Source organism: Naegleria gruberi, assembly GCF_000004985.1.
Source record: "Naegleria gruberi genomic scaffold NAEGRscaffold_11, whole genome shotgun sequence".
NCBI lineage: Eukaryota > Heterolobosea > Eutetramitea > Acrasida > Naegleriidae > Naegleria > Naegleria gruberi.
This window is the reverse complement of record NW_003163316.1, coordinates 427,483-453,780: the sequence shown is the minus strand read 5'-3', so window position 1 is coordinate 453,780 and position 26,298 is coordinate 427,483. Positions and strand designations below refer to the sequence as shown.

The 26,298-nt window shown below is 33.9% G+C and overlaps 10 protein-coding genes across 10 annotated transcripts; 6 read left to right on the top strand and 4 right to left on the bottom strand.

Annotated features, from left to right (window-relative positions):
• Positions 1 to 134: 134 nt before the first annotated feature.
• On the bottom strand, positions 135 to 1,931 carry NAEGRDRAFT_64802 (uncharacterized protein; the record flags this gene model as incomplete). Its single annotated transcript, XM_002679949.1, has 4 exons — positions 135 to 625; positions 726 to 1,360; positions 1,405 to 1,684; positions 1,751 to 1,931. The coding sequence occupies 4 exons, from the start codon at positions 1,929 to 1,931 to the stop codon at positions 135 to 137; spliced, it is 1,587 nt and encodes a 528-aa protein (XP_002679995.1).
• A 1,079-nt stretch (positions 1,932 to 3,010) lies between these two features.
• NAEGRDRAFT_78895 (rho GTPase activating protein) lies at positions 3,011 to 4,910 on the top strand (the record flags this gene model as incomplete). The annotated part of the gene is made up of 1 exon (XM_002680076.1): positions 3,011 to 4,910. The coding sequence occupies one exon, from the start codon at positions 3,011 to 3,013 to the stop codon at positions 4,877 to 4,879; it is 1,869 nt and encodes a 622-aa protein (XP_002680122.1). The 3' UTR covers positions 4,880 to 4,910.
• Positions 4,911 to 4,946: 36 nt separating this feature from the next.
• NAEGRDRAFT_64800 (uncharacterized protein) lies at positions 4,947 to 6,274 on the bottom strand (the record flags this gene model as incomplete). Its single annotated transcript, XM_002679948.1, has 2 exons — positions 4,947 to 5,920; positions 5,965 to 6,274. 2 exons carry the CDS (start codon positions 6,272 to 6,274, stop codon positions 4,947 to 4,949), a joined length of 1,284 nt encoding a protein of 427 aa, XP_002679994.1.
• Positions 6,275 to 6,570: 296 nt separating this feature from the next.
• On the bottom strand, positions 6,571 to 7,164 carry NAEGRDRAFT_3626 (uncharacterized protein; the record flags this gene model as incomplete). The annotated part of the gene is made up of 3 exons (XM_002679947.1): positions 6,571 to 6,710; positions 6,782 to 7,025; positions 7,066 to 7,164. Coding segments are annotated over 3 exons (483 nt in total), but the record flags the coding sequence as incomplete, so codon positions are not given.
• A 384-nt stretch (positions 7,165 to 7,548) lies between these two features.
• On the top strand, positions 7,549 to 8,774 carry NAEGRDRAFT_64798 (uncharacterized protein; the record flags this gene model as incomplete). Its single annotated transcript, XM_002680075.1, has 4 exons — positions 7,549 to 7,643; positions 7,711 to 7,829; positions 7,918 to 8,317; positions 8,366 to 8,774. 4 exons carry the CDS (start codon positions 7,549 to 7,551, stop codon positions 8,772 to 8,774), a joined length of 1,023 nt encoding a protein of 340 aa, XP_002680121.1.
• A 187-nt stretch (positions 8,775 to 8,961) lies between these two features.
• NAEGRDRAFT_64797 (uncharacterized protein) lies at positions 8,962 to 9,897 on the top strand (the record flags this gene model as incomplete). The annotated part of the gene is made up of 1 exon (XM_002680074.1): positions 8,962 to 9,897. One exon carries the CDS (start codon positions 8,962 to 8,964, stop codon positions 9,895 to 9,897), a length of 936 nt encoding a protein of 311 aa, XP_002680120.1.
• A 1,340-nt stretch (positions 9,898 to 11,237) lies between these two features.
• Positions 11,238 to 12,200, bottom strand: NAEGRDRAFT_64796 (uncharacterized protein; the record flags this gene model as incomplete). Its single annotated transcript, XM_002679946.1, has 1 exon — positions 11,238 to 12,200. The coding sequence occupies one exon, from the start codon at positions 12,198 to 12,200 to the stop codon at positions 11,238 to 11,240; it is 963 nt and encodes a 320-aa protein (XP_002679992.1).
• Positions 12,201 to 12,835: 635 nt separating this feature from the next.
• On the top strand, positions 12,836 to 13,790 carry NAEGRDRAFT_64795 (uncharacterized protein; the record flags this gene model as incomplete). The annotated part of the gene is made up of 2 exons (XM_002680073.1): positions 12,836 to 12,887; positions 12,973 to 13,790. The coding sequence occupies 2 exons, from the start codon at positions 12,836 to 12,838 to the stop codon at positions 13,788 to 13,790; spliced, it is 870 nt and encodes a 289-aa protein (XP_002680119.1).
• A 227-nt stretch (positions 13,791 to 14,017) lies between these two features.
• NAEGRDRAFT_31765 (uncharacterized protein) lies at positions 14,018 to 15,818 on the top strand (the record flags this gene model as incomplete). The annotated part of the gene is made up of 6 exons (XM_002680072.1): positions 14,018 to 14,357; positions 14,480 to 14,770; positions 14,890 to 15,137; positions 15,201 to 15,348; positions 15,422 to 15,451; positions 15,502 to 15,818. The coding sequence occupies 6 exons, from the start codon at positions 14,018 to 14,020 to the stop codon at positions 15,816 to 15,818; spliced, it is 1,374 nt and encodes a 457-aa protein (XP_002680118.1).
• A 9,296-nt stretch (positions 15,819 to 25,114) lies between these two features.
• On the top strand, positions 25,115 to 25,970 carry NAEGRDRAFT_78893 (60S acidic ribosomal protein; the record flags this gene model as incomplete). The annotated part of the gene is made up of 2 exons (XM_002680071.1): positions 25,115 to 25,308; positions 25,434 to 25,970. The coding sequence occupies 2 exons, from the start codon at positions 25,115 to 25,117 to the stop codon at positions 25,951 to 25,953; spliced, it is 714 nt and encodes a 237-aa protein (XP_002680117.1). The 3' UTR covers positions 25,954 to 25,970.
• Positions 25,971 to 26,298: the final 328 nt, after the last annotated feature.

Sequence of the window (26,298 nt, the reverse complement as noted above, 5' to 3'; positions counted from 1 at the left end):
AATAATTGTTTCTTCATCACAGAAGAGGAACATGGTGATGAGAGAATATTAAATTTTGTCCTTTTAAACATTTTTTAATTTATTAAAATTTAATCAAATTGATTCCAATCATAATGATACCAATAGAGGAACAATTAATTGAAAGGATTGTTCTTGAGGAGGTGCAATGGATTGGTGACAATATCGTTGATATTCATTCTGATTTGCTTCATGGTATCTCTGTCTCTAACAGTGACAGTGTTATCCTTTAAGGTTTGATGGTCAATAGTGATACAATAAGGAGTACCAATTTCGTCATGTCTTCTGTACAATACTCCAATGCTGGAAGAAACATCATAATCTGTGGAGACAACTGAGGCGAGTTGAGAGTAGATTTCTTCAGCCTTACTCATTAATTCTACTGGCTTCTTTTGGAGTGGGAAGACAGCAAACTTGTATGGAGCGAGGTCAGGATGAATCTTTAAGACAACTCTCTTTTCTTCACCTGGAACTTCTTCTACATTGTAAGCATCATAGAGGAAGGCAAATAATACTCTATCTGCACCTGCTGATGGTTCAACAACGTGAGGAACATACTTTTCATTGGTTTGAGGGTCAACATATTCGAAAGTGTGCTTATCCTTCTCTATTTAATTTGTTAAGTTGATTGAAAATAATTGATCAAATTGCAGGAAATAAATTGAGTAGATGATATTATTAAACTGATTATAAATATTAAGACTTACTTGATGGTTGAACGTGAGCTTGCAAATCATAATCAGTTCTATTGGCAATACCCCAAATTTCAGACCAACCAAATGGGAATAAGTATTCAATATCAGATGTTTCCTTAGAGTAGTGAGCCAAATCTTGAGTCTTGGTATAAATTCTGACATTATCCTTCTTGAGGCCATACTTTAAAAGCCATTCATGACAAAAGTTGACCCAATATTTGAAATAGTCAGAGGATTGAGTTGGATGACAGAAATATTCCAATTCCATTTGTTCGAATTCACGTTGTCTGAAAATGAAATCTCTTGGTGAAATTTCATTTCTGAATGCCTTACCAATTTGACCAACACCGAGTGGAAGTCTCTTTCTGGAGGTGGTAATAACATTGTTAAAGTTGATAAAGATACCTTGAGCTGTTTCTGGTCTCAAATAGGCAGTATTTTCTTCCTTTTCAATTGGTCCATACATGGTTTTGAAAAGCATGTCAAAGTTTCTAATCTTATCCCAAGAGTTAGCCTTCTTTTCACATGGACAAGTAACTTGTGAGGAATTTTGATTCATCCATTCAATTTTTTCTTTTGCAGTTTCCATCTTGTCGATTGTTGGCTTTGTTTCTGGATTTTGTTGTCTTTTTAACAAATTTTCAACTCTAACAAATTCTCAATCAACTAAATTCATAAATAAAAAACATACTCAAATCTAGAGTGACAAGATAAACATGTCACCATAGGATCAGTAAAATTTCCAATGTGGCCAGACTTTTCCCAAACTTTAGAATGTAAAATAATTGGAGTATCAATACCAACACAATCCCTTCTAAGTTCAACAAAGTCTTTCCACCAAAGATCCTTCAAATTTTTCTTCAATTGAGCTCCAATAGTACCATAATCAAAAGAACCACTCAATCCACCATAGAGTGATGATCCTTGATAGGCAAATCCTCTTCTCTTACAGAAAGCAACAAAATCATTCACTATAAAATATTCGATGAAGAAGAAAAAAAGAAATTTTCGGAAAGCAATTAATAACAAATACCTACAGCTTGGATGATAATCATCTGATGTGCTTGGTGTTTCTTTCTTTTTTTCCGAATGATTAAATTTACAATTATTAAATTTTCTAATAGTACTATTAGTGGATGAATTAATCAAGCCATTAGCAAATAGATGATGATTGGCCAATTGTTTGTTCTTTACAAGCCTCTTTGATTGTTGCATCATTTTTTTTAACTAAATTAATTTTCCAAAAGGAGAGATTGAGAAAGTTTTTCAATCTCTTCATCATTCCAACAAGTTATTGCGAGCATTGTAAAGGTTTTTTATTGTCTAGAACTCGAGAGAGATGAGAATTTTCTCTGATTTTCACATCTCATTTCAAATAATGATATCGAATCAGCACTGCCATGTCAATGATTCGAATCAAACAATAAAAAGTTGTAATAATACTAAACGAACAGACAAGCATGAATCTTCTTTCCTCATACCATCCATCATCAATCACTATCATCCAAATTTCATCAACAAAAAAAAGTCTTCCAACTCTTTCCTCTGATCAGTTTTCTATTAGCGATCTTTTTGTTGCTGTTCACAATTTGAAACTCAAAAATCTGAACCAACAAAAGTACAACAACACCACCATCGAAAGGTCTTCTTTAAACTCATACACAACTGTAAATTTACTCAAATTTGTCAAAGAAGAAAAACGCTCAAGACACAGAGAGCGCGAACAACTAGAGAAGAACACTCCATTATACCATCACACTATTGTCTTGAATACAATTAGAATCACCATCTCATCACCACCGTATTATCAGTGTGTTACTGCAGACAGACGACGACAAATATTTTAATATTAAAATCAAGCATCATCAACAACTTGCTAAGAATAATAATAATAGATCAACAACATCATCATGAGGGGAATATTTGGTAAAAAACCAACCACAGGTACTGCTGGAAGTAGTAATTATAATAATGTCAGTGCAGGATCTGATGAATTTAATGATGATTCACCATCATCACCTCGTTCTTCAAATCCTTCACAAAATAATAGTGCCACAGCATCGAGTACCAGTACAAATAGTGGTGCAAATGTTATGGGAACATTTTGGAAGAAGGCAACAACTGTTGGTATGTAATTCATGTAATATGTTTTAGTGTTTATAATTTAAATTGTTTCAATTTCAACAGGTAAACATAAAATCATGAAAACTATCGGAAAGGCAGAAGAAATTGAATATCCAGACGATTTTGTTCGTAACAATCAAGTTTTCAAAGATACACAAGGTCATTACAAAGAAATGGATAAACTTTTGAGAAAGTTCACCAAGTCATCTCAAATTCACTCTGAAGACGAATTGGGTATTGCAACTCAATTCAAAGAATATGCAGCCACCTTGAAAATGGATTATGTTTCTGGTGAATCATTTGCACCTCCAAAGACCTACTATACAAATCTTGAAGTTAACAAAATGTTTAACATGTTTGATCAATTGGGATGTTGTTTGGAAGTTTTGGCTGAACTCAGAAGCAATATGAATAACGATGTTTCCAGTATCTTACTGAGTAAAATTCATGAATCAATGGAAGAAGGTGATACTTGTAAAAATCTCAAGGAATACTATAGAGAAGCAGTTGTTGAACACAATGTCGATGAAACTCGTTACAATACTCTTAAACAAAAGTCAAATGATCTCGTCAAGGTTAAGAATGCAGAGAAGGATGCTGAAGAAAAGAAAAAGGTAGCAGCTCAAGTTCACGAGAATATTATGAAGGAAATGCAGTACCAAGAAGAATTGAGAGATTATCAATATTTGAATGCTATTCGTCAATTTATTTCAGTTTATAGAACATATTTCATTGCTGGTTCCCAAGCATTGGATGAATTGGCAAGCCATTTAATTACTGGTAAATCAAGAACTGCCATGCGTAACTATGATGTAAATGATATTACTAACTATAAGGACAATGTGGCCAGTCAACAACAAGTCTATCAACAACCAAAGCCAAAAAAGCCAAAGGAAAACAAACAAGTATTTGGTGTTGCTCTTACAGCCCTCATGAAGAGAGAAAGAGAATTGAATCGTGATGTTGTTCCAAACATGTGTATTGATCTCTTTGATTATGTTGAAAAGAATGGTCTAACTATGGAAGGTATTTTCAGATTGGCTGGTGAAGTTGTTGGTATGAGTTATGTTAAAAAGATGTACGACAATGGTAAGAAACATCTCGACTTGCAAGCAATGATCACCAATAAGGAATTCAAAGATATTCACGTTGTTGCTGGTCTCCTTAAAATGTTCTTGAGAGAATTACCAGAACCATTATTGACCTATGAAAGGTATGATTCCTTCCTCAGTTTAATTCATAGACAAGATGAGAGCCAAATTGGATATGGAATGTTGGAGTTGGTTAAACAATTACCAATCGAACATATTGCTCTGTTGGATAAATTGATGGTCTTTTTAGGAAAGGTTGCTGCTCACTCTAGTGAAAATAAGATGACAGTTTCTAACCTTTCGATTGTGTTTGGTGTAAATATTTTAAAGAGCATGGATAACAATCCAATGAGAATGGCCAAGGACAGTCAAGCTATCAACAAGACTTGTGAATTAATGATAGGTCTCTATCCAACCTACATTGGACCATATGTCAGAGATCAAATTGACCAATTCAGACAACAAAGAATTCAAAAGTTTAATAGTTCCTCAGGTGGAGAAGAGGCTGAAGTTCCATCATTCGTAGCAGAACCATACAATTCCTTTGAGGAAGAATCTAAAAAGAAAGGTTTCCTTCCACCTCCATCTCGTTCCTTGCCAACCTATGCACCACAACAATCCAATGTTAATACCTTCACACAACCAACCACCCCAACCACAACAACCTCACCAAATGTTCCAAAATCAAATATTCCACTTCCAAAGAGACCTGAAAAGCCTCCTCCAAGCTTACCAACCAAGAGACAAAGTGTCAGTACTCCTCTTCAACCAACACCAGTCTCCACCACTCCAACAAGTCTACACAAACCAAGTCGTACGTCAGGTACATTTAGTAATGTGAATCTGGATGAAGATCCATTTACTCAATTTGAAAAGGAACAGAAAGCAAAGAGTAATCTATACCCCAGTGTCAATAATAATAAGTGGGACGATCCAAACGACTTTTTCTAATTTATTGTAATAAAATTTCAAACAACTTTGTAATATAGCTAGCTCTAAATATGAATTGAGGAACTAATTATTCTTGTTGATAAACGAAAGTAGATGGTTTCCCTGTGAGGCCAACTTGTTCCTCTTGTTGATAAATATTAATAGAGGATGAATTCTTACTCTTTCTCATTCCACAAAAATAAGCAACAAACAATGAGGCAGTAAAAACTATAATCAAAACCAATGCCATTACTCCACCAATGATTAAAATTGTTTGGAGTGAGTTATCAGATTCATATGCCTCTACAATTTCCCTTGTCTGAGTAATATCTTCTGTGAAAACTCCATCAACTCCAAGCTCCAAAGCACTTCCAATAAATTCTGAAAAGGTCATGTATGGTGTATCCTTCAAAAAGTATTCTTCAGGTCTGTAAGTATATGGATGAATAATCATGGATCGTTGATGGACCAGATCAACCCAAGGTTTCGTAACCAGACTCCATGCCGGCCCAAATCCAGTTATTCCCATACTCTTTGCCAAATCAATTCCACTCTCTGTCAAATACTCTCCATAATATCTTCCATTATCGGCTTGTCTTGTTTCATTAGAAAATAGCAAGAGAACAAAACCGAGTGGTGCAATATTTCTCTGTGAAAGTATGTTTTTCATTGCAGCCATACTCGAAATCTCAAACGATTCAAACATGGTATGCTCCAAATAGTTGTACTTGGTCAAAACATCGACCAACATTTGATTCACATCAACATTTAACACCTGTTTAAAGTATGTTGGATGTTTTGTTTCAATGTAGAGTTTGATAGTGGTTCCATTGACAGGAGTGAGGGCAAGAATGTAGTCCATTGCCTCTTCCAATGTCAGCATTTGAAAGAGATTGTCAAATTTGGTTCCTCTTGGTTTGGGATATCTTTGTCTCAAACGTAATTCGTATAATTCTGAGAGTGTGAAATCTTCCATAAACCATCCCTTATAGGTTTTAAAGTCAACTACTTTGGTTGTCTTTTTACTGGCAAACTTTGAAACATGAGCAACGTTGGTTATTTCTTTTTAAATTGGCAAGTAATTCTATTGTAATTATTGAACTTACCCGAAAGCTCATTACTATGTGAAACCATTAAAACACCATCTTTGGATGGCATGACATCAAATTCAATATAATCAGCACCTTGTTGATAGGCTAATAAATAGGATTCATAACTATGCTCAGGTCTTAAATTTGGAGCTCCTCTGTGTCCAATTAATTCCAGTACTTTTTTTCCTTCCACTGCGAGAGAAGAGCTAATACTCAAGAATGCTAACAACACTAACACAATGGTAGCAATGTACCTCCATGTTTTGTGTGTGAATGTATTTGAAGTAGTTAGTGAGACAATAGGGCGACCCTTTGAATTGGCCATTTTTTTCTTCTTCGAACAATCAAGCTTGTCTGGGCATCCAAGCAAGAGGATTTTTAAAAAGAACGCTACAGTAAATTGTGGTGAATTCTTAGGAACGCCCAATATTTCAAAAACGGTTCTTAAGGAAGATCATTGAGGATTGAACTTTGGGTTTCCAACACCAATTAGTTAACACCATATCATCAAAGAGTAGGATTTGCAATGAATTGTTGTTGCAACAATAGCGATTGGAATTTCAAATTAAATAGATCATTTAATGGGTAGATTATTTACTTTTTAATAATACTCTTTTCAGTCCAAGGATATTGGAATGTTGGTCTATCTTTACGACGATAGAGAACCTTATTGGCTTTCGTTTTGGCATTTTCACACAATACAGCAAGAACATTTTCCTTCTTCCATTCATTGATAAAGTTTGGATCCCACAATTCAGAGGCTGAAAATTCGAATTATTATTCAATCAGTTCAATATATTTCCACACTATATTCTCTAAAGAAAAAACTTACCAATTCCCAAATCTTTACAACATCTCATGAGAGCATTTGATTTACAACCTTCCAAAGCACTTCCAATACTCTTAAATGATCCTGCCTCATAAGTTTGTTCACCAAATGTTTGAGAAACAAATTGACCTCTACAGAACAAGGCATACTCTTGAATTATTATACCACTATCCAAAATTTGATAATCATTGAGTGGAACTAAACACCATCCTCCAGGCAAAAAGGCCTTATTGAGAATTCTTCTATACTATTCGAATTAATCATGATAATCATGAAAATAAACCCACCTTAATTTCTGGTAAAAACAAACTCCCTTCAGGTAAAACTTCAATATCCACATCTTGCAAAGGTGCTCTCAAAATAGAGGCAACATGCTCTGGAAATGGTGTACTAGAAATGGCTGGGAAAACATCAATCTTACGACCATTAGAAGCCAACAAATTAGTTGAACATTGAGTTCCGAAGCTTCTCTTTGTTAATAATAATAATACTTGATTTGATGATGATCTGCTGATGAGAACAGAATTTTTACTCGTAACAACAACACTCTTTGAAAGCAATGATGATGCTGCTTGTCTAATCATTTTTTTCTTCTATTCTTGATTTGTGCCCTAATCAATCAATTCATCCAATCAAAGCCATCCGATCAAAATCCTCATATTTTCATCAATAATTCAAAAACAAATAAATTCAAGCAATGGAGTAGAGAGTTTTTTGTATGAAAATTTCATCACCCAAATACAACCATTACAAATAAAGATAAGAAAAAAATGAAATCATCTGCTGTGCTAGCTCGCTCGTCTTTATCATTGACATCATCGTCATCCAGTTCTATTTGGAGTATGGTTGTCTCTTTCTTGTGGAGGTATGTAGTATTTGTGAGGAATCTAGTCCGATTCATGAATTAGGTTCTTTCCTTCAAAATATCATAGTATTGTCAAGTTTGTGATGAGGATTATTACTGGAAAGTGTGAGTTGGAGAGAATTTGTAGTGCTAGAGTGAGTGGAAGTATTGCTGCTGATCATTATATCCCAGTTACAAAGCAATTTGGTGAGTTTTTTTATTGAAATTGTGTAATGATTTTAATTTATTGAAATTTAATAATATTTAAATTATTATTATTATGGAAAATTAATAGAACAAAGTTTTACAAATTCTAAACAATTAGCCACACTATTGGAGGAAAATACAAACAAGGAAAATAATACAACATTCAATTATTTGAGTACAAAGTATACGGATGTTGATGAAGTTTTTGGGAAACTCATTAAAATTAAAAAGAAATCATTTGTGGATGAACACTCAAAGAAAATTTGCAAAACTTGTCTGAGACACATGATTAATTTGAATCAGAGCATTGTTCATTTGGATTCTTTGGCAAGAACACCATTCGAGCTCTCAAATGAAAAACATAAGGAAATGCTTCTTGAATTTTGGAAGACACTTAGACCAAATCAAGAATTGACTTTTATGGAAGATCGTGAGGAATTGACCTCCAAGGATTGGAAACATGTTGGATTCCAAGGACTTCATCCTCAGTATGTTTATTTTATTTCTCAATAACTTATTTTCCTTAAATTTTACAGAACTGACTTTAGAGGAATGGGAATTTTGGGATTACAAAACTTATTAGAGTTCGCAAAAAGCAATACCAAAGATGCTCAAAATATTTTAATGGATTGTGAGGAGGAATCTATTTGGTATCCTTTTGCAATCTCTGGTATCAATATTTCTGGTCTTATTGTGGATATGATTAGAGGCCATCAAATAACTGATATTTTCTACACTCTCAATTTTGAAATGGATTCTGCTCATCACCAGCAAATGACCGAGTCAATCCTCCAAGAGCTCTATAATTATGTTTTTATCAATTTCCACGAATATTACATTAAGAATAATGGAAATGTTATGAAATTCAACTCATTATTACAATCTTTCCTTAGTCAACCATCTGTAAATAACTATTTACGTAACTATTCCAAAAAGGATTGCTAATAAAGCAAACAAAATAAAAAAAATGCGTATTTGGCTTGTCGTGATGACTTTACTTGTTGTGTTGATGTCTCTCCTAGTTGGGATGATTATCAAACAATACAACATTGAACAGGAGAAGGAGAGAAATTTATTAAATACACCACTTGAAATTGTGGAAAAGTGGATTGTCGAAGGTGGTGGAAAATCAATGAGAGTTTCCGATCACACACTAATCAAGGAAAAACAAGTTAAAATTATGGAATATTTCATGTATGGATGTTGTTCTGCAGAACAGAATTGCACAACAAAATCATTTACATTGATGGTGCACGGAAATGGATGTACTGGATCACTTTTTAAACCACATCATGAAATGGCAATGAGGAATGGAATTTGTTTGATTGCTCCAACGATTCAAGGCTGGGGATTGAGTTTATCATCAGATGCAGTGACAGTTTCCGAGTTTGCAACATTAATGAAACAGCTCATGATTGATGAATTGAAAATTGAAAAGTTTAATGTCATTGGGGTATCCATGGGAGGGCCTTATGCAGGTGGTGTTGCAGCCTATCTCAATAAGCATGTCCATAATGTCAACTTGTTTGTACCATTTGGAAAGAGGGATGATGAGAATGAGCCATTTGGAAATTTAACAATGCTAAATAGAATTGCTTTTGAAATGTTAATGAGCCCACTCACTAATGACTTGTTGGTTGATTTAATTTTATTACCATCACTCCTAGAAGACCCTACCAAAACCTTTGAGAGTATGTATCCTAAGGAGTTTGCAGAAGTTAAGGATGCTCCTGAAGGTACACAATTGATTGAAGAATTGAAAAGATCCATTCAGTGGACAAGAATTGGGATGAAGAGATCATCTGCAACTCTATTGAAGGCTAGTTGGGGTATCGAACTTGATGAAATTGCAAAAGTTTCTGGAAGAGTTACCATCACAATGGCAGAATTGGATTCAATGATTGCTCCCAACAATCCCAAGCATTACTTTAAGAAAATCTCCCAGGCAGCAATTAATGCTGGTTTGGATCAGGATTCAAAAGTCAAAATGGTTGTTCTGAAGGGAAGAACCCACTTTACTTCTGTCTTTCATCTTGAAGAGGCCATTATTGAACTCAATAAAATCTAGGTCAACACATTTTTCACTTTCGAAATTTACCAATTTTGAATGGTCAAATGTTTTGATCAAAAAAATGGCCACAGATTCTCACTGGAATAATTTACCACAACCATTGCAGTTGGAGATATTCACTTTTCTGTCCGTAAAACACCTCACAAAGCTTCATTCCTTGAACAAGGCCACTAGTCAACAATTGGACGAAAGTGAATACTATTGGAAAGAATTAGCTGTGAATTATGCAAGAAAAATTGATCCTGATTTAATTAATCAAATTAAAACCTTGCCTACTGATCAAAGTTCCAGTCCACATGAAAAATATTCGAAACATTTCAAAAGCTTGATCAAAGCTAAAATGGTGAAAATTGAAATACTCAGAAATAAAAGAGAAGAATTACAATTAAGAAATCAAATGGAAATTTTGAGAAGCAGAATGCTAAAGAGTTCAAAATTAGAAAGTACTAATGTTGTCGTTAAAGAAACAGAAAATGACAATTTCAACAAGGAAATTGAAAAGTTACAATTTGATTAATAAACTGTTTATCTTAATAATTAGAAATATTGGTAAGCCTTATGCTATTTTTCAAAAACAGAACTCATTGAAAGGAAAACATTGTCATTTCCAATAAAAGAAAGATAAAGCAAGAATAAAAGACTGCTGTTATTCAACACCCAATCCACAGAGTTTAGATTCACTCGCTTTCAATCATTGACAAAGACAGACTTGGTTAGCTTTTCTTTTGATGGTATTACCAGTTCTATGAGCTAAAAACCACAAAAAGACAAAAATATAAAAGACTACAGCACCACAGGTTCCCAAGTTGTCTCCAACCTCAGTACTGATGTGGCTCGACGATGCTTAACTTCTCAAATCGGACGGGATGAGGTGCATTCATCGTGATATGGCCGTAGCCATTCAAACTATAAATTTAGGTTTATTTATCGTTTTTTTCGTGACACTAACTGTATACTAGTTGACAAGATTAATGGCTACTTTAAACCAAATTCTGATCAGATTTCACAAATTTCAAATTTCAGAATTTGACAATGGATTGTTGCAACAAAATGGAATGCCATCAGTCCAAAGATCCAATATTATAATGAGTTTGTATTATAGGAAACAGATGGGTTCCATGTTCATATTCATTCAGACTATCAAGTAATTCCTTTGATTATATTTGAGAGAAATCTTTCTACATCAGCAATGATTTTCAATTAATTTAAAGAGTTAGGTGGCTGACTGAAACCAAACCAAAGTAAGCAAATTACTATTTATTCTGTTTGTTGTGGAGCGAAGAATGTTTGCATATTGAACAAGTACCATAAAGAAACTGGTACAATAATTGGCATATCTATTTAAATATTCTAATGGAGTAAGCTTGTTGATCAGTAATGTAGAGTAATCCTGTTCTTTCATCAAAATCAAGACCATATGGATTCAGAGATTCTGGATAATGACAAGAAAGCAAATCTAAACTCTCATTAAATACAACAATTCTCTGATTGTCATAATCTGAAAGAAATATTTTCCCTCCTTTTCTGTCAATCGTCAATCCTAATGGTTGACTAAAATGAATATTCTCTGCGTCTTCAATTGTATGTATCAATATCCATTCATTTTCGTTCATTTCATCATAAATAAAGCATGTATTATGAAAAAGTTCAGCAACAAGCATTCTTTTTGGATTGATGAAAACAATATCCGTCACTGTTTTGATTTTTTCAAGCTTCAACTCCTTAATGACCTTTCCATTCACAGTATCTATTATATCCATAGCTCCTTGGGAAGCACTAAATCTGAATAATTGTTTCTGATTTCCAATCGTTCTAATTGCCATTCCATACAAATGATTTCTTTCAATTTTCCAAATACAATCAGCACTTGATCCTAATCTCATTAAATCCTTCACTCTATATTTAAAAGTATACATATGCTCTCCAAAATAAATAGCATCATTTTGTTGATGATCAAAATTCTCTTCAATTAACAAGCCAGTCACTCCTCCTTCAACAAAAAAGGCTCCTAAATATTCATGAGTAGTCAAATCAAAAAATTTCACTTCAGAATTTGAATCATCAGAGATACACAAACAATTGTGTGAGTGAGAAACCTTGGCATGGGAAGGATAGTGAAATTTATGTTCCATCGACATGATATTATTAATCTCTTCAAACTTCATTGAAAATGGTACACTATTCCGATAACTTCTCATATGAATTTTTAATTTGTCGAACAGGGTATCGTGCTGCTGTAGGGAAGGATTGTGATCAATTAGAGAAATGATCACACAACACTCTGAACAATCGTCTTGCATTTTTTTACAAAGTTCTGCAATGTTCTAAGTTTAGAAGAAGAAACTCTGAATTACATAATAAGAGTATTATTTATTTAAATATGCTTATTGTAAAGGCACTAATACAAACTTCTTTTTCAGAACATGAATGTTACTACTTTTCAATAGTCAAATAAATCATTTAAAGTTTCAAGCATATTGGTGCCACACTGGAATTTAGAATGCAAAAAAGACTACAGCACCACAGGTTCCCAAGTTGTCTCCAACCTCAGTACTGATGTGGCTCTACGATGCTTAACTTCTCAAATCGGACGGGATGAGGTGCATTCATCGTGATATGGCCGTAGCCGTCAATGATCCAATCATGTAATATATTAAGGAATTGGAGGTTTAATCAAGTTGTTTGAAACTAGAAATTTCTCGTTTGAGATTAAAAATTGCAACTTGTTTTTTGTAAACTCTCTCGATATTTTCTCGGAAATTCTTCCGTATGCATGTACATACGAACTTACTCTAAAAATAAACAACATACTTTTTAAAAATAGATCTATTTTATCTGGTAGTGTGGACACACATTTTCAAAAACAACAAGAAAAAAATTTATTCTATCGCAAAAGAGATTGCTCTTAAAACCACTGATCTAAAACCCCAACCAAATGACCTCTACTACCACTCCATCAACCACCTCTAGTGACTCGTGCTTATTGAGTCTTCAAGCTAGCCCGAACCAATGCCCGAACGAGGGAATCTGTTTCTCTACTTGCCCGAACTACTTGTGCTGTCGTGGCTTCAGAACTGTCTAGTTCGTCAGGCAGCACCTTTGACAGTGAATCTATCAATTGCTCACTCAAAAGTTCTGACACAACTTTGAGTGATTCACTTGTTGAAAATGTATTTTCTGAAAGTTCTGGACATTTATGTTTACTTACTGAATGGAAATCGAATGGTGTCGTCAATTCTTCGAGTAGTGATAATGCTGCTCAGTTCTGTGATTTATTCAAGGGTTGTGAACTCTCATTAGATTCAAAGAGATTACTCTGTGTCAGTAATGCCGGAGGAAATTCTGTATTTTCTGAAGTTTTATCTTTTGAATTTATCAAACAACTTTTTAGCAAATCCAATGTTACAGTTTCACTCTTTAAAACAGAAATGGAATTGACCTATGCTGAGGGAAGCAAAATTACTGATTTTGCTCTTAAAATTGAAAATAACCTCACAAAGGAAAGTGTTTTCATTGGATGTTCTGTTACAAGATGTTTCAATTTCTTGGACCTTAGTTCAACAGTTTCTAGAAGCTCAATCAAGCACCTTTTAAAGAAGAAACTTGAGGGAGTCATTAGTTCAACAAAGGGAGTTTTGAATTGTAATATGAAGAAGCAAATTCTCCATGTTTGGACTAGTAATTCTGCTACTGCTGAATTGATTAAGGATGTATTTGAAAATGATATTCCTGAAGATATCAAATCAAATACTATCGTCTTGGTTACAGTTGCCGAGTCTGGATTTGAATGTTTATTCAAGGAAAGAGGTGATGACGTTTCCAGAGCCATGTCAATGCTTGGATTGTCATCAATGGACGCTGCTTTTAATAATGAAGAAGAATCACTCTAACTAGTTACTTGGTCTAATTCCAATAAAATGTAAGGCTTAAAGTTGAAACTGAATTTTTGTAATAGAAAGTATGATAACACCATGTTAAATTACCAATCTCCTCTTTGAACCTGTGATGCTTTCCAGTTCTGAGGTCCACCCAAATATCTGTTAAACAATTTTAATTGAAATCTTTAAAAAAACGTTCAATCAAACTCTCCCCCAATCTCATCATCGGAAAGAGGAAAATGGAGGAAAATCCAATTAAATTCAACAATAATTCGTATGGGGCAATCTATGGGGATAAACAATTATTGGATCAACATCATGATGAGGAGCAACAACAACATTTCAATCATTCAAAATTGAGGCTTTTAAATGATGATGCCGAGGAACAACAACAGCAACAACAAATTTTCATTGAAAAAATCAGTACAGTGAATAGTCAAGATGGTGATAAATTAGTGGATGCTGCCGATGAAGGAGGAAAGAAAAAGAAGGAAGGTGCCAAGACGAGAGATCTTATTGCCTTCTTCATTTGTGGATTATTAAATAATTACAGTTATGTGATTATGTTATCAGCAGCTGGTACGTGTTAAATAATAATATTAACAATATTGGAAACATTATTAATAATCGGATGAATTTTGATGTTAATGATGGAAAATATCATTTCACTTTCGAATAATAATCTATTGATTTTATTGTAGAGGATTTAATTCATGGACAATCTGGTATTGTCTTGTTGGCCGATATTTTACCAACACTGTTTTTGAAAGCTCTTGCTCCGTTCTTTATGCATGCCATTCCATATAATATTCGTGTTGGTTTGGCTGTCTTGTTGGCTTTGGCCAGTTTCCAAATGGTTGCTTGGTTTGATAATATTTATTTAAAGTTGGTGGGTGTAGTGTTGGCATCTCTTTCTTCTGGTGGTGGTGAAATTACCTTCTTGGCCATGTCTTCATATTATCATAAGAATACCATTTCTGCTTGGTCTTCAGGTAAGATTTTTGCAAAAAGTTCATTATTTTATATTCTAATAATTTATATAATTTTATATAATTTCTAATTCAAATATTATTAATATGGAAATTGGTTTCATTATGTAATTCATTTATAGGAACTGGAGGTGCTGGTATTTTTGGTGCTCTTTCATACTTGGCTCTTAAGGGTTGGTTAAATCTGAGTCCAAGTATTTCCCTGTCCATTATTACACCATTGCCATTACTCATGCTATTGGCCACATTTTTAATTATGAGTGGATCTCACTATGCTGCTGGTTTCTGCTCGAGAGGAAGAGGTATGGTTAAGGAATCTTCCACTCCAACAAATCCATTAACAATGAAGGAAAAAATCAAACTTGTTTTGGTAAGTATTTCAAAGTTTGATTTGCTTATTTCAATTTCATTTAATATTATTATTAACATACAGCCTCTTGCTTTGAAATATATGCTTCCATTGACCACTGTTTACTTTGCAGAATATGCAATCAATCAAGGTGTTTCTCCAAATTTAACATTCAGAAAAGAATTAATTCCAAAGAAGGATGATTACGTTTATTATCAATTCTTATATCAGAGTAAGTAATTTCTTTTATTGAATTTCATATTTGGAATGATCAACTATTATCACAAAAATCGAATCAAACACAGCCGGTGTATTCATTTCTAGATCATCTGTCAGTAAGTATATTTATCATCATTGTTGTGATAACACCGCATTCATCATGCAGATATTTTCCCAATCAAACGTTTGTGGGTCCCAGCAGTTTTACAATGTTGTCTATTCATCTTTTTATTCTTGGATGCTTACTTTAGATTTGTTCCAGTAATTTTCTTCACATTCTGTTTCATTTTGTTTGAAGGATTTTTAGGAGGAGCCACCTATGTCAATACCTATTATTGCATCTCTACAGAAGTACCAGTGAGGGAAAGAGAATTTTCCATGAGTGTTGTTTCAGTTTCTGATGCCATTGGTATTAGTTTAGCTGGGTTAGTGAGTGTATTCTTACAACCATGGTTATTTGCCAATCAATCTAAGAGATTGTAAAAACATAGTGTGCCTACATATTTCGAATAAATAATTTTAAATTCATAATTAATAGATGCTCAACCATTTGCATCAATTATCCCCAACAAGTTACCTTATGAAAATGTTTTGATCCATTTGGAAGTATCAGTCACTATGTTGCTCTTCGCACCTTTCTTATGGAAGGAGAGTATCATTAGTGGAAACTCAATTCTCTCAAGAGGTTGAAAATTGACATCAAACTTTCCCATCATACAATCGTAAAAAACAAAACCATCATGATGACTTCGAAACAACCTGTAATGATCATTAACAACAACAGCAACACTCCTTTCCCATAATATTTGAACAACCTTCTTCAACAAATACAACAGCAGCAACTCGTGGTGATATGGCCAATGGACAGTATCCAACAACACATCCCAACCATAATGAAGAAGAAATACAGCTGAAACCAATTGGACAAGCCGAGGAAGAATTCACCTCTTCGTTCATTATGGAAAAGAGTAGTGTAAATAGGCATCATCCACTCCAGCCTGAAACTCTTGTGCACATTTTCAAATTTCTCTCCTTTAGAGAACATTTGCAAAATTCAACCCTTTTAGTTTGTAAGCAGTGGTTTGAATCTCTGGTCGGAATGATACACGAATTGAAAATTAACTCCTCTTCGTTGAGTGTTGATGAAAGTGAATATTTCCAACCCTTCCTACAACCACCCTCTTCACCAACAAGTAATAATAGTAGCAGTAGTACTGGAAGTAGTCAGTCGGCACAACAACTTTCAAATACAAACTTGTTGAGAGAATTATTCGAAGAAAATTTAATGATTGAAGAGATTGAAAAGTTATCTTCTGTTATCTTGTTCGAAAAATTGAAAAGAGTGGAATTGGATCAACTCCGAGATGGATTTTCATTTGAATTGATTTATTACATGATTTATAATTTGAAAGAATTGAACGAGTTGAAACTATCCGAATGTACATTACTAAAGGGAAGATTGACCAAACGTATTAGAGCCATCAATGCCACTCTAGAACAACCAAAAACTACAAAACGAAAGTCAATATTCTCAATTTTTAAAAGAAGTAAATCGACAGCAACATCTGACAATGCAAATGCTCAAGATACAATTGAAAACAAGATTGAAAGTGTGAGAGAAGAATATAGAAGAGATACTGTTCTGCAGAGATGTATTGAGGAAGATATGTCGGCAACATTTTCCAATATAACAGTATTAGACTTGTTCAAATGCAAGTTGAATGACGAAACTTATAGATTTTTCATGGAGAAATTAGCAAATTTACAGATTTTAAAGTTGTTAGAATGTACAGGATTATCAAGTATTGAGTTGACAACTGAATCTTCCGAATTGAGTCATGTAGAGATTGACTTTGAAACGAATCCACCCTCATTAACTCTGGATTTTAATTGTAAAAAGTTGACAGATTCATTGACCTATCTTAGTATTAATCGAGTTCATGCCTTTAATTTTGAAAAGTTTATGGAGAGATGTACCCAACTTAGGACACTTAAAATTATGAGCTATTTTGATGAAAAGTTTACCAAACAAATGGAATCTATTGAAAATTTAATTATAGAGCCATATTGTTGTGCTAATTTTGAAAATATTAGAAACTTTTTACCTAATCTAACCCTCTTGCATTTGCATAATGTAAAATATGATTTGGGAAATATTTTCCCATTCTTCCCTAAATTGAGAGAAGTGCAAGTGAATTTCCTCCATGATGATGCTGTTCGATCTGAACATTTGGAAGAATTGACAGTGTTAGGAGATACCTCTGTGGAATGTACAATAGATTGTCCAAATTTGAAGAGTTTAAAGATACAGAAAATCAACCAAAAGTCATTTGCCAACAAATTTGAAAAATTAACTCATTTAGATTTATCCCATAGTATTCAAATTAATGATCAGCTACTCGAAAGATTCCTACAATGTGCTCCAAATGTGAAAATATTAACTCTTTCAGATTGTCCCAACATTTCCCCTCTCAAATTCAATTTGCAAAGTTATCCTCACTTGACCTTGATATCTCAATAAAGCTCAAAAATTTTATTATTTCTAATTCTCAATTTACTTTCATCGGATCCTCTTCTCTTTGAAAACGAAACTATTCTAATAGTGTTGGAATGTTATTGGATAGTGTCGTTCTTTGGTTGATAACCGTTGTTGGCTATTCGGATTTTAAAAAAGATTTTCCAGCACATCACAACAATAAAAAATGTTCTCTTTCTTTGGAGGCGGAAGTAGTAATCAACAACAATCTACTGCATCCAATCGTGCCGGAAATAATGTTGTGGCACAACAGCAACAACAACAACACTTTGTCCAAAGAGAGGAACCCAAGTCAAATCAACCTGCTTTGATTCATCTATCTACGCAACAACATGATATTTTGAGACAATTATTAATGTATTCATCATCAGGATCAGTCATGACTGAACAGGAGGAGAATAGAATTGCGGAATTGGTTAAAGTTTTTGGAAGTGATAGAAAATCTATGAAATTATTGATGGATTGTTTATTAGATACAGTATGTATTTATTTGATGAATCTAAAATATACTCTATATATTAATTGTAATTGGTGATGATGAATTATTTGTTTTTTATAACATAACATTAATAGCTTGTCGGATCAACAGCACGTTTCGATTCACAAACTAACTTTATTTTCCAATCACCAAAAACCATAACAGTCATATTTACATTACTTCCATATCTTGCCGAAGAAATCCAAATTGAAATACTAGATATTTTTATTGTTCTCTTGGAGGAATGCACAATTGATAATAGCGTTGCTGCATCAGTTGGATTAGTACAAACGATTAATAATTTACTTTCGAAACATTCAAAGTTTAGTCTAAATGTCATTCAAAAATTAATTTATTTGGTTGGTATTGTTGGAAGTTTTAGTGTGTCTGCTAGAGAATTAAAGACATTGATAAAATTGATGAGAACAAAGATTAGTGATTCAAAAAATACTGTAGATGAAGACTCTGATGGCTATTCTTTGGATAAAGATTTGTCACCTTTGATTTTGGAAGTAATTAGAAAGATGTCAAGATATGATTCTCCTTCATCATTTTTCAGTTTTGATGGAATTGATTGTGGTCTAGTTGCTGACAATTTAATGTTTCCCTCCAATGGATATACATTTAGTTGTTGGTTAAGAATTGAAAGAACCACCAAATCAAACTGCTATAGATTTTTCAGCTTTTTTGATAAAAAGTTGAATGGTTTGGAATTCTTCTTCAAAGGAAATCATATTTGTGTTCAGGTTGTATCTGGTGGCAAAAAACAACAAAATATTACTTTCGATCACTTTTTCCACACAAATAGATGGTACTTTGTTTCATTCAGTCAAAACAAAAAGTTCTTGATGAAGAGTGATATTGTGCTCTTTGTTGATGGAGAACAAAAACAAATATCAGAACTGAAATATCCACCAATCAGTGGTCAAGTTTCATTCGCTCACTTTTGTACAAATATTCCTGCAGATAACAAACAACCAAGAGTGCTTTCATTTTGTGGTCAAGCTGGACCAATAGCAATATTTGACAAATTCTTCACTCTTCAAGAAATTCAAAAAATCTACTGGTCTGGTCCAGATTTCCAATATACATTCAAGAAGGGAGATTCTCAACCAAGGTATTTCGATTGGACTGGAGCTGATTCATATTCCCAAAGATTGGTTTGTCTGTATAATCCTCGATCATGTACAAAAGATTACAAGTGCCCTGATAACTCAGGTACAAAGAAAGGTTATTCAACTGATGCAAGACTCTTGCAAGGCACATCCATTTTTGTTACTCACCCAGTCAAGGATACATTGAACTGTATTGGTGGTGTTGAAGTACTCTTCCCACTGTTTAGTTTATTGAGAAAAGACTGGACTGTCGATTATTCCATGTGTGCTAGAACTGTTTCTCTTATTACTGAAATGTTGAGACATAATAAGAAAAATCAACAAGATATGATACAAAAGAACAGTCTAAGTACACTTGGCCATATTCTTGGTCAAATTCCTCCAGAACACATTAATCATGATACTCTTAAAGCCCTCCAAGGACTTATTGAATGCGCTGGAGATCCAAAAGATCCAATCATTAGAGAAATTTTCCTTCAATTGTTTTTGAGTTTCGAGTTGTGGGTATCTGTTGATTTTGACATTCATAGCAACATGTTACATTTCCTCTATGAAGAAGTATCCAGAAATCCAGAATATTTCCATGAAATTGTTGGAGTTCAATTCATTTTGGACGTTATGAGATATTTCTTCTGGTATAAACCTGAGAAGGAACCTGAAAGAATTTATCAACCAACAGTTAGACCAAAGGAAGAAGAAATTTATGCTCTTAGACTTCAACTGACAGAAATTATCAAACTCATGATTAGATCAGGTATAAGCAAGACTGAAGCAGAGGCAATTGTGTCATGTATTGTTGACTGCTCTGATGAGAAACAAGTTGTCGAAACTCTCAAATGGGTTTTAGTATTAATTGATGAGGAAATTCCAAATATTATTGACAGTCTTTCTGAAGAGAAGGTAATGCTTCCACTCCTTCACATGTTAACCAATAGTAAGAAGAAGATTCGTATCTTCTCTCTGAAACTTATTGGTAAAATTATGGAAAGATCAAATTCTGAAAAAAGACTCAAGTTTAAGAACCTTGGATACATTTTACTTATCGAACATTTATTACTTAACGAGAATACCTTTGATGAAGAAACTTACACTGCCTTGTTAGAAATTATTTTGTGTAAGATTAGTTTCAATATCAATAGTATAATATCAACAGACATTTCCAAAGGAGGAACAAGAATACTTTTACCAGATCTCTTGGGAACATTCTTTAATTTGACTTCTAACAAGTCTCTGAGTACAAAGGAAAAGGCTCTATCAGATTTTAACATGCTCCTTAAATCAAATCCTCACAATAGAGTAATGTTTGGACAACAGTTTGGTTGGCAAAATTGGATCTTGTCTCTTGCTATTCCAGAATCTGGATCTGCACCTGATAAGGCATACTCTCTATTTGAAAGCGCTATCGACACTATTTCTATTGTATTGTCAGAACATTTGAATCTTACCAATGGTTACAAGCAATTGAAGGAAACCTTCTACCAAATTGAAATTATTTGCGATAGAAAGGAAATTGATAGAACCTCAGCATTTATTATCTTCCTGAAGAGATTCTTACCATTTGTTATTAACCAAATTAACAACACTCAATTCAATAAGGATTTAGAGTTTTGGAGAAACCTCTTTAGAATTACTTTAGCTGTCGAACAATTTGTTCTCACAACAGACAGTAAGCAAGAAATTCCAGATGCTTCAAGTGTTATTATCAAACTAGACAACCGTCACAATGAAAAACTCTACATAATCAAATATCTCATGCAAGGTTTTGACTATATTATCAAAATGTCTATCAAGGATCCAAAGGCTATGGAATTGTTGCATCATGACGGTTTCAAGAAGAATACCAATCCATTCATTCTTCAAACCATTATCAGTATTGCTACCGATTTAACAAACGCAAGAAGTAACATTCCAACACCATCACTCTTCTTTGTTCTTTTCAGATTGCAACTCTTCCTTTTGTGCGAATTGGACGAAAAGGAGATTCAAGAAGCCAAACACGGTATCAGAATGCTAGCTCTTCTTAGTAATGATATTAGACACAACAGAGTTCCAAAACCAACCTTCAAGACTGAAAGTGAGGATACAATTATGAGTCAAGCTAGAGTATTCTATACATTGGCCAAACTCTTTGTCAAGATTGAAGAAAAACAATATAGTTTGATCCCTATCATTACTGCCATCTTGAGAAAGAACCAACGTTCATTGGCCACTATTCTAACCTCCCCAGTGGCCAAGGAATATCTTCAATCAAGTTTGAATTGCATTGAACAAGACGCTGCCCAAGAAGAATTTATTCTCAGTTTGGAATCTGAAGAAGGTTGGCTTGGTGTAAAACAATCACCACCATTCAATTCAGTCTATCAAGAAGTCAAGGAAGAGGAAAAGAATCAAAAAGAAAAGGTTTCAAAGAAGAAGGAACAAAAAGTTAATGAAATTCTCAAAGTGATTGAAAAGAATGCATCCAATGACATTCCAAAATTAAAGAAGGCAACCCAAGAATCACAAAATGCCAAGACTCACGTCTGCTTCTCTGAGCTTCAAAGAATGAACAACTGGAGAGATGGTCAAAGAAGAAGATCCAAGATTACACTCACCGAATGGAGAAAACAAGAGGTTGAATTCTTCTCTGGAACTGGTGTTTGGATTAAAGACGAAGATAAGGATGATCTCATGATGTTCCTCGATCCAACTGAAAACTCCAAGAGAATGAGAATGAGAATTATCATGAAACCTGCCTCTAAATCAGATAGAATTATTTCCCAAAAAACAGTTGATAGTCCAAGTAATGATGATGAAGATTGGAGCTGTAGAAGTGAACTAGTCTCATCATTTGTTCATACATCAAGAAGTGAGAAAAACAAGAACCAACCAGTAAAAGAGGAGGAAGAACACAACGAACAATCTCTTGGTGAAAGTGATGATGAAGGTTATGTCTCTGAAGATGGAGAAGAAGTTATAAATGAAAACGAGGATGGCGAATGGGAAACCATTAACAAGACACCAAAGGAAGGACTCTACTTGGAAAGAGAAGAAGAGGAAACTCTATTGATTGTTCCTTGTGAATTGGTTATTTCTCTCGACACCATCAAGGGTACTTTTGAAATTACAAACAAGCACATCTATTTCATGGTCAATGCTGAGGCTGATAATGCTGAACCAAAGGATAACACAACAGTCTCCATTGAACATCTCAAAGAAGCATTTGATCAAAAATGGCCAATCGATGAGATTTATGAAATTTATAAGAGAAGATATCTCCTCAGATATACTGGTATTGAAATTTTCTTCCTGAATAGAACAGCATTTTTCTTCAACTTTGACAAGTCTCACATTGATGCAGTAATCAAGACCTTGGTTGGTCAACGTCCTCCAAACCTTAAATTCCATGCCTATGCATTGACCCCATCTGCTCTCTTGAAGAAATCAAGATTGACACAAAAATGGCAAAATCGTGAAATTTCCAACTTTGAATACCTCATGGCTCTGAATACATTCGCCAATAGAACTTATAATGACCTTACTCAATATCCTGTTTTCCCTTGGGTTATTAAGGACTATACCTCAGATCACATTGATATCAATGATACATCCATTTATAGAGATTTATCTAAACCTGTTGGTGCTCTCAATGAAAAACGTTTGAAGAATATTCTTGAAAGATATGAAGCTTTCCAAGATCAAACCATTCCAAAATTCCATTATGGTTCTCACTACTCTAGTGTTGGTGTTGTATTATTCTTCTTGCTCAGACTTGAGCCTTTCACAAGCTATAATATCAAGCTCCAAGGTGGTCAATTCGATTTACCAGACAGATTATTCCACTCTTTACCTGTCTCTTGGGAAAATTGTATGGCCTCTAATTCTGATGTTAAGGAACTAATTCCTGAATTCTTCTACTTGCCAGAATTTTTGAGAAATAACAACAAGCTCAATCTAGGTGTAAAGCAAAATAAGGAGGTTGTTGATGATGCTATTTTGCCTCCTTGGGCAAAAACTCCAGAAGAATTTATCAGAATCAACAAAGAAGCCTTAGAAAGTGAATATGTTTCCAATCATTTGCATGAATGGATTGATTTAATATTTGGTTACAAGCAAACTGGTGTTGAAGCTGAAAAGGCTCATAATCTCTTCTACTACCTCACCTATGAAGGTTCTGTAGATTTGGATGCAGTTGAAGATCCACTCCAAAGAAAGGCTATCGAGACTCAAATCATTAACTTTGGTCAAACACCTTCACAACTTTTCAAAAAACCACACCCTCAACGTTACAACAAACAATCCACACAAAAACCAGAATGGAAACCTAATGCATTTGTACCAATATTCTCATCTAGTATTGCTTCTGCACAAAGTACATCTAGTAACGATGTCTTGTTTGTTCAACACATCAAATCTGAAGATAAGGTCATTGTTGTTGATTCTAATAGACAATTATTCCAACTTGGAAAGATCAAAAAGCCAACATTATTTGCTACAGTTGGTGCTCCATTTGCCAAGGATATTACTCCAAATAATTCATGCTTTGTTTGCAGTAAGGATGGAAAGTGGATTTTCAGTTGTGGTCACTTTGATAAGAGTATCAAGTGCTCTGCACTCTTTGATAGACTCTTGGTGAAACAAAGTATTTTCCATCACACTGATATTATTACATGCTTATCAATGACTTCTGATGGAAGATATCTGGTCAGTGGTTCTGCTGATGCAACTGTAAATGTCTACTCACTCAACTATAAAAAGTTGAAACGTAATGCATTGAAGAATCAAGTGAAAGATTTAATTACCAACGTGAATGTAAATGCTGCCAGTGTTATTGATGACTTGCCAATCCCTATTCCACTTGTTGTCAGTAATAAGGATCCCCTCTCAGATCAACCATTACGTATTTTGTATGGTCACGAAGCTAGTGTATTGTGTGTAGATGTTAGTAATGATTTGGATATTGTTGCAAGTGGTGATATTGATGGATGTGTTTTAATACATACACTCACTGAAGGAAGTTACATTAGAACAATCGAGCACCCATTAAGAAATCAAATTAATATTGTTAAAATCTCATCTGATGGCCATGTATTGATTCACTCTGAAACAGATTGCAGTCTTCACTTGTTTACCATTAATGGTAGACATATCACTAGCTTGGATATTAATGATAGATTGAAATCTATTGAGATAACACCTGATTCTAAATATGTAATCAGTGGTGGTATGAAGAAACAAGTTACCATCAGAAGATTGTATGATCTATCTGAATTACACACTTTCGAAACATGTTCCAGTGAGATTAAATCCATCACACTCGCCCATCCAACTGAAGATTATTACAGAGAAGCTGTTGTTGCCCTCTCTGATGGCACTATTCATTTCTACCCTATTGATCCTGATTTATTGGACTCTCTCAGAGAAGAATATGACAGCGATATTGAAAACTCATTTGAACAAGCCTACCAATTTGTTTAATAATTTATTGTAATTAAAACATTGTAAATCACAAGTATCATATTTCTATTCTTTTCAAATTTAAAAACAGAAGCAGTTCAATTATTGTCAAAGGTAAAAAGAAAATGTGTTCAATATTCAACCTTGTGGAATGTTGAGGCATTCAAATAAAAAATTGAAATTGGAACAAAAATTTTGATAAAAAAATAACAAAATGCCAAAAGCAAAGAGAGACAAACTTATCACACTCACTAAAACCAAGAAACGTAGTACAAAGGAACAAAAGAATAAACTGGTAGAGGAAATCCGAAATGCCATCGAAGAATTTAATAACATTTACATTTTAGATTTATCTAATTGCAGAACAAATCACGTTAAAGAAATTAGAAGAGATTTCAATGAATCCAAGTAAGTACCGTCATCGGATGATTTATTAACCAACCTCTTCTTGTCAATTTTATGAACGAACCGAATATTATATTTACCAATAATATTTTCTAATATTTTCATGATGATATTATCTAAACAAATAGATTTTTCATGACCAAGAATAAAGTGATGAGAGTCGCTTTGGGAACCTCACCAGAAAATGAAGTTGAAAATGATCTCCATAATGCCAGTAAATTCCTCACTGCTACCCGAGCATTGTTCATTACTGATCGTCCAAAAGCAGAAGTTGCTAAATACTTTGCCAATTTTAAACGAAGCGATTACGCAAAGGTTGGATTTGTAGCCACTAAAACTATTACACTTGAAGCTGGCCCAGTGGATTGGATGCCATTTAGCTTGGAAGAACGACTCCTCAATCTTGGTTTACCAATTGAAGTTAAAAACAAAGTAATCAATATTTTAAGACCATTCAATTTATGTACATTCGGAGAACCAATTACTGCTCAACAAGCAAAACTTTTGAAACATTTCGGACATGAATTGACTGAATTCAATGCCTCAATAGTTTGTCACTATGATAAGAAAACACATAAACTTGAGAAATTTGTGGAAGAACCTACAGGAGATGAAGAGGAAGGTGATGATGATGAAATGGAATATTAAAATAAATAATTAATTCTAAAAAGTACACCTATTATTTATTCACACCAGCAGGAGTTATCTTTCCTTCTTCCAATAAGTAGTTCACAAACAATTCAGAAAATGTCTTTTTACGTGCCAAGAGCTGCTTGTAACGTTCTTGTTGGAGAAAAACTAGTGCCTGTTGCAACAATTGTTCATCCTCTTGATTGTTAATATTGAGGGTTTTGAGGAAGAATTTGAAAATTGCTTGTTGTTGTCTTGTATCTGCATGATTAGATACAAGAGCCAATAGCATTCGTGATACCACTCTTCTATCAATCAAGTTTTCATCATTCAATCTACTGGTACAATCTTCCAACATTCGTT